We start from the raw sequence: 8,120 nt of genomic DNA on the forward strand, positions 1-8,120 counted from the left end.
ATATATATGTGTGTGTGTGTGTGTGTGTGTGTGTAAACACACACACATATGCATACGGGCACGCGAGTGTGTATATGTACGTGTGTTTGTGTTATACATAGATACATTATTGCAGTTTCAAAGAATTATCGCTCCTATCAATGTAATGATGTCTCCTGCATCTATGCATGTAATATATAAATATAAATATACAAAGACCTACATGAATGCATTCATATCTATGTACAAAGTTCGATGCAAAAATTAAATATACTGTTCTTTCCTCACATCGCTCCTCTCCCCGAAAATCTATATATATGATTAAATAACAACAACTGTTGGCAATCTCTTCTCCTCGAGGGAATCAATAACAAAACTACAACGTTGTGTCAACCACTGCATTTGTTGGCAGAACGAAGCCAACGTATAAAAAGTTTTGTAAATGTTGTCATTTCGGGTATTCGAGCACCATGGCCAAACAGCAGCCATTTCTACCCCTGTCTCGCCAGTTGAACTTAATACACTATCTCCCTCTCTCTCTCCTTCAGTGTCCCAGACTAAATTAGGCAAATGCTGCCTGTCGATCAACTTGTGTAAGAGGAGGACAAATTAGATCAATATATGAAACAGACGTGACACTAACTAGTTCTTCAGTTTAGCGAACTACCACATATTTTTTCAGAACATTAAGTTGCTGTTATCAGAAACAAAATTCGACAAATATATTGTTGTTGTTATCGTTATTATTATTTATTATTATTACTCCAAGAGGCCATATTTTCCTTCGTTCCAAACCGAATTAAATAAACAAACAAATTTGAAAAAGCTAAAAGCAAGCAACTAACCGAACAAACAAAACAAAAGTATTTACAAAATGCACCACCAAACTGACATACTGAACGAATAAGGTTACGAAGGAGAAATGATAATTACAAAAAAATGTTAAGAAACATTTTTCGTTCCTACCTGTGGACCGCCCTCTAATGAGTCCTCCAAGTGTAATTTTGCAATTCCAGGCATTTTAACAAATTGTCAACTCTTTTGATTAAAATTGTAATAGTCCGGTGTGAGAAACTGGTGTTGATAGACGACTCTTCTCTCGCTCTCGCGCTCACTCTCTCTGTTTCTCTCTCTATCGAGCATTCGCTTTCTTGCTATATCTCTTTCTCTTTCTGTCTCTCTCTCTATCGAGCATTCGCTTTCTTGCTATATCTCTTTCTCTTTCTCTCTCTCTCTCTCTCACTCACTAACAGGTACGCGTAGTACACATTCGCAGTATCACAGTATCGCAGAACGATAAACAAATGGCATATTCAAAATTACTATGGAACCACGAAAGTACTAACATCCGTTAGAATTAGAATTTTATTGCATTTTATTTCACAGAAATAATTTGAAGATAAATTGGAGTTGTTTTAAAATCCATGAGTCAGAAAATACAGGCACTCATGCATAGGTTAATAGAGTGGATATATCATTATTAATAAATACAATATTATATTCTCATAACAACCAATTTACCAACTGGTTTCATACTAGGAACTGAGAAAAACCCTGGCAATCATCAGAAAAGGCCAAAAGGAATAGTATGGTATGGGCTCCAGATGTGATACTTTAATACCTCTAGTAGCAAAGAGGTCATGCCATTCTATTCTTTTTGGCTTTTCTGTTGCTTACTGGGGGTTTTCTTGACTTCTGGTATGAAACCAATCAGTAAATTGGTTATTATGGGAATATAAAATGGTTATTAAAATACTATATCATACTCTCATAATTCAATTAAAATAATGATAATAATAATAATAATAATAATAATAATAATAATAATAATAATAATAATAATAGTAATAATAATAATATGAAAAGAGGGAAGAAAGCAGCCTGCAGAGGATTGCGGTTATCATCAGGAGAGACCATGGGTGAACCCGACAGTAGTGGGTATAGGTATTTAGGGATTTTGGAGTTGGATGACATTCTACACAGAGAAATGATAGTCAAGGTCAGCAAGGCGTACCAAAAAAGGGTAAAGATGGTGTTGAAATCCAACCTGAATGCCAAAAATTTGATTATCGCTATGAATATCTGGGCAGTTGTGGTGGTCAGATATAGTGTGTCCATCCTCAAATGGACTAAGGAGGAATATCAACACTGGATAGAAGGACAAGAAAGTTGATGACGCTGCATGGGGCACTACACCCTAAGGCAAATGTAAACAAACTGTATATGAAAAGAAAGAATGGTGGCAAAGGACTAATTAATATAGACCATTGTATAAGGAGTGAAAGGAGAACGCTTGTAGAGTATTTGATAAATAGTGATGAAGACCTGCTGCAATATGCCCTGAAAGATATGGGTGTAAATGCAGATGAAATGGTGGGCAAGGAAGAGTTTAACCAAAGAGCTGAGGAGAAGAGAAAAGAAGTCCTTCTTGAAATGAGAATGCATTACAATTTGAAAGGAATGCAAAAGACGTTAAGGATAATACAGCATCGTGGACATGGCTTGAGCGAGGTGATTTGAAGCGTACCACTGAAAGTCTGTTCATTGTTGTACAAGACCTGGCTCTTGTTACCAATTCAGTGAAGTATAACATCTATAAATCATCTGACACCCAGAAATGCAGACTCTGTGGAAAGCGTGTGGAAAGTGTGACCCACTTGGTAAGTGGATGTGAGAGCCTTGCACAAAAAGAATACAAGCACCGCCACAATAAAGTGTGTGTGTATCTTCATTGACACTAATGGCGTAAATACCAATATGAAGTAACAGAGAACTGGTATGAGCATGTACCAAGTAAAGTTATACAGGAGGATGATAATATGGGACTATGATTTTCAGATGGATCATGTACTTGAACACCGTCAGCCAGATATTGTCATATTGAATAAGAAAGACAAAAACTGTCAGATCATTGTTGTAGCCATACCAAATGACATGAATGTTGTGAGTAAAGAGGTTGAAAAAATTACCACGTACTCCGAAATGAAAGTGGAAATGGCAAGACTGTATGGAATTCAAGAGAGTAATGTGAAAGTGATACCAGTGGTGATTGGAGCGTTGGGCTCAATCCCATTGAAACTCCAAAACTTCCTAAGGCAACTGAAAATCCCATGCAAGATTGATGTCTTGCAAAAAGCAGCCTTATTGGGCACAGTGTACATCTTAAGGAAAGTATTATCTGTCTGAGGTCCTTGTTGTGACTTGACACACGACTAAAGACTCTGATGCATTTTTACCTACACTGTGTTACGAAGGAATAATAATAATAATAATAATAATAATAATAATAATAATAATAATAATAATAATAATAATAAATAAATAATCACTTGAACAAAACTGTACAAATCCAAATATATGGTACCCTAGGCATAACACCTACATGAACTTCTAACTTGTCTCTTGAGGTCTCTGGGTGAGACTTGGATCCAACTTGTACAAATGCAAAACAAAAGTCAAACATAAAATAATAATAATAATAATAATAATACTTGCTACTATAGGCACAAGGCCTGGATTTTTGTGGGGAGGGGGACAATCGATCACATCAACCTCAGCACTTGACTGGTACTTAATTTATCGACCTCAGTGGAATTTGAACTCAGAATGTGGCAACAGATGAAATACTGCTAAGCATTTCACTTGGCATGCTAACAATTCTGTCAGCTCACTGTCTTAGTAATAATAATAATAATAATAATAATAATAATAATAATAATAATAATAATAAATCCTTTCTACTAAAAGCACAAGGCCTGAAATTTTGGGGTAAAGGACTAGTAAATTACATCAACTCCAGTGATCAACTTGTACTTAATTTATCGACCCTAAAAGGATGAAAGGCAAAGTCAACCTCAGTGGAATTTGAGCTCAGACAATAACGACAGACAAAATTCTGCTAAGCATTTTGCCCAGCATGCTAACAATTCTGCCAGCTTGCAGCCTGAATAATAATAATAATAATGATAATAATAATAATAATAACACTTGACAGAGCAAAAAATTGGTATGACCATAAACCCAAAGGCATCATCGAAAATGATAATGCAAAGATCCTGTGGGATTTTATGATTCAGTGCGACCATGAGATAGAGAATAGGAAGCCAGATATAGTCTTAATTGAGAAAGAAAGCAAACTATGCTGGATCATAGATATAGCATGCCCTGCTGACAACAAGGTATGTGATAAGGAAGAAAGAAAAGTCAATAGATATGACAGGTTAGCTTGGGAGGTTAAGCAGTTGTGGTCAATGAAAATGGTCAGAGCCCTGGGAACAGTGAGTAAAAATCTTGAGAAGTACATGGAATAAATAGGAGCTGCCATAAGGGTGGAGCACTTGCAGAAAACAGCACTGCTTGGAACTGTTTAAATACTCCGGAAGGTGCTTGAAAAATAAGGTGGGGGGTTACCTTAGTTCACTAGTAGTGAACAGCTGATACCATATTACATCTCCAGTGTTAGAAGCTGTGCAAAGACAATAATAATAATAATAATCCTTTTTACTATAGGCACAAGGCCTGAAATTTTTGGGGAAGAGGATAGTCAATTACATCAATCTCCAGTGTTTCACTAGTACTTAATTTATCAACCCCAAAAGGATGAAAAGCAAAGTCGACCTCAGTGGAATTTGAACTCAGAATGTAGCAGTAGACGAAATACCACTACACATTTTTTTCAGCATGCTAACGATTCTGCTAGACAGGAAAAATGGTACAAACATCACCAAGATGCAGCAACAAAAGAAGAGAATGTGACAGTCCTTTGGGATTTTCATATGGACATCAATAGAAAGATCAAGGCTAATAGGCCTGATATAATTATTAAGGATTGTAAAAAGGAAACATGCATGAGCATACCATCTGATCATGACATCTGAAAAGAGTTCCAAAAGATCAGAGAGTATAAAGACCTAATAATTGAAACTAAGAAAAAATGTGGCATTTTAAGGTCTACAATACTAGTGATAGTTGGTACCCTTGCAATAATTGAACAGGAATGTATTCAGACCAAATACCTGAAAGGCCATACCAGCAAGAGATTTGCTTGTCAGTTACTTGACCTTTACCAGCTGAGCAATGTTCCTTAGTGGCTGATAATATGTGCATTTCTGATCATGAGCAGGAGTAGTGGGGAAACATCATAGTTATGTGTTGAGAGGAATTCTTCGAAGTTTGAATAATTCCTTCCTGGAAACATGGGTGTGTGTGTGTGTGTGTAAGAGGGCCCTTGGCCTAGTGGTTAGGGCGTTGCACTCAAGATGTCTGTGAGTATATATTGTGAGATGTCTGTGAGTATATACAAGTGCTCTGCAACCGTTTTTCACTTGTGGTTCACTTGTATTCTTTTCAAAAGTTTGATGGCACATCTGATCTCAAAATGTAACTAAAAGTATAAGGAAAAAATTATAATCAGGTTACACAGTGGTACACTTAGCATCATCTCATGGCACACCAGTGTGTCACAACATACCAGCTGTGGAGCACTGGTATATACACAAATATATGCATACTTACACACACACATGTTAACCATTTATATCTTTGGCCCCACCTGGGACATGGGCCATTGGCAATGTTTTACCACTCATCTCTTTTCCAAATCTTTTATCTCCAGTTGCCTCTAACTCTAGCTAGATTATCTCACATTATTCTCCGGGTCACATTACTTGAAATTACTCTTTACTCTTTTACTTGTTTCAGTCATTTGACTGTGGCCATGCTGGAGCACCACCTTTAGTCAAGCAAATCGACCCCAGGACTTATTCTTTGTAAGCCTAGTACTTATTCTATCGGTGTCTTTTGCTGAACCGCTAAGTTACGGAGACGTAAACACACCAGCATAGGTTATCAAACGATGTTGGGGGGACAAACACAGACACAAACATATACATATATACGATGGGCTTCTTTCAGTTTCCGTCTACCAAATCCACTCACAAGGCTTTGGTCGGCCCGAGGCTATAGTAGAAGACACTCGCCCAAGGTGCCACACAGTGGGACTGAACCCGGAACCATGTGGTTGGTAAGCAAGCTACTTACCACACAGCCACTCCTACGCCTAGTTTTCTTTAGTTTTCCTTGATTACTTTTGCCCTGGAAGTTCTCTTTGATGAATCACTTTGCAATGTCGTGATGTCTCCTGAGGTCATGTATAATCTAGTGCCCCTCTTTTCGTTTGATCTCTAAACTGTTGGGGATTTGCTCCTGCAAGTCTATATTACCCAATGTATTCTAAGTATCTTATTGAAGAAATGATTCAAGGTCTAGATCTTCTTCAGAGAGGTGTTCAACTATCTACCTTGGCTCTATACAATATGATTGATGACTTCATTCATAAATTGAAGATGCATGTCTTAGTGTTCCTGGAGGTGAGTCTTGGCTTTCAGATGTCATTCAGCAGGGGAATACAACTAACACTTTGCCAATCTTAGCTGTCATGTCAACATCAATGTCACCTGTCTGGTTGATACTGCATGTACATGAAGCTTGGCATTTCTTCAACTGAATATGGTTCAACTGAAGTGGGCTACTTTCAAATTTAATACTCAATACATGATACAAGTGTAGAATTTTATATTCTTTCATTTAAAACAGGGCATAATGATTATTTCAACCGACACAGTTAAGACCCTGTTGGTTAAAAGGACTGGTGTGCCAAGTTTTGAATAATAGTGAGTGACATGTGTGTATGTGTGTGTGTGTGTGTGTGTGTGTGTGTGTGTGTGTGTGTGTGTGAGTGTGTTGTGGTTAAGTGCATACATGGTTGGGTAGTTGAGAAGTTTGCTTCTCAGTCACATGTTTCAGGCTCACATCTACTGCATGACACTTGAGTAAGTGTTGTAACAAGGAAGGCTTCTATATGTATTGGAGAATAATTTATGTTACATTAATAGAAAAGGTGAAGGCACATAGCTCAGTGGTTAGAATATTGGGCGCACAATCATGAGATAGTAAGTTCAATTCCAGACTGGGCTGTGTGTTGAGTTCTTGAGCAAGACACTTTATTTCATGTTACTCCAGTTCACTCAGCTGTAGAAATGAGTTGCAATGTCACTGGTGCCAAGCTGTTTCGGCCTTTGTCTTTCCCTTGGATAACGTCGGTGGTATGGAGAAGGGAGGCTGGTATGCATGGGCAATTGTTGACCTTCCACAAAAAACAACCTTGCCTGGACCTGTGCCTCGGAGGGGAACTTTGTAGGTACAATCCAATGGTCATTCATGACCGAAGGGGATTTTAACTTTTTAATAGGAAAGGTGTTCATGCAATACAATTAATGGAAACATTCAGATGAAACAGTGAAGTATGACATGTACAGAATGTTTTTGTTAGAAACTCAACGTTTGGGATAATTTTTACATAGCAAATTCAGGTGCTGTGGTGTGTCTTCTTTGATTATTCCAGGTTAAATATTCAGCTATGAAAACAGCTATTAGGAGAGCGTACACCAACTTGATATGAGACACTGAATTTTTGGCGCTTAGTTTGACTGTATTTGTAGGTCTCACTCATGGAAAGTTCTAGTCAGACCATTGAACTATGAGCAGTTCATTGGATAAAATCTCAGGTGTCCACATGAATGAATTGCAGTTTCTGTGGGGCAAAACACAAGCCTGAATCTAATGCTATAGTGTCTTCAACTGTAACTCTGTAGCAACCAAAGCTTTGTGAGCAGATTCAGTAGATAGAAACTGAAGAATCATTTAAGAGGTATAGTTATGCATGAGTGTTAGTGTCTTGAGGTCTTGACACCACATGAGAGTTGTAAACAAGCGTCATTCTCAAACAAGCATTGCTCTTCATTTCCAATCATCATCATCATCATCATCATCATTTAACGTCCGCTTTCCATGCTAGCATGGGTTGGACGATTTGACTGAGGACTGGTGCAACCGGATGGCTACACCAGGCTCCAATCTAATTTGGCAGAGTTTCTACAGCTGGATGCCCTTCCTAACGCCAACCACTCAGAGAGTGTAGTGGGTGCTTTTACGTGTCACCCGCACGAAAACGGCCACGCTCAAAATGGTGTCTTTTATGTGCCACCCGCACAAGAGCCAGTCCAGGGGCACTGGCAACGATCTCTCTCGAAAACCCTACAAGGCCAGTCAGGCGGTACTGGCAACGGTCATGCTCAGGATGG

General features: G+C 38.2%; 2 protein-coding genes across 2 annotated transcripts in view; one reads left to right on the forward strand and one right to left on the reverse strand.

The window, feature by feature from the left end:
- LOC106871906 (DCC-interacting protein 13-alpha) overlaps window positions 1–1,247 on the reverse strand; it is a 55,959-nt gene extending 54,712 nt beyond the window's left edge. The window contains exon 1 of the mRNA XM_052965561.1: window positions 946–1,247. Coding sequence (XP_052821521.1) covers window positions 946–999 — 54 coding nt within the window. The 5' untranslated portion in view covers window positions 1,000–1,247. The remainder of the gene's footprint in view (window positions 1–945) is intronic.
- LOC106877911 (26S proteasome non-ATPase regulatory subunit 6) overlaps window positions 1–8,120 on the forward strand; it is a 27,354-nt gene that overhangs the window by 1,759 nt on the left and 17,475 nt on the right. The gene's annotated exons all lie outside the window — the stretch shown is intronic.

Source organism: Octopus bimaculoides, chromosome 2 (assembly GCF_001194135.2).
Source record: "Octopus bimaculoides isolate UCB-OBI-ISO-001 chromosome 2, ASM119413v2, whole genome shotgun sequence".
Classification (NCBI taxonomy): Eukaryota; Metazoa; Mollusca; class Cephalopoda; order Octopoda; family Octopodidae; genus Octopus; species Octopus bimaculoides.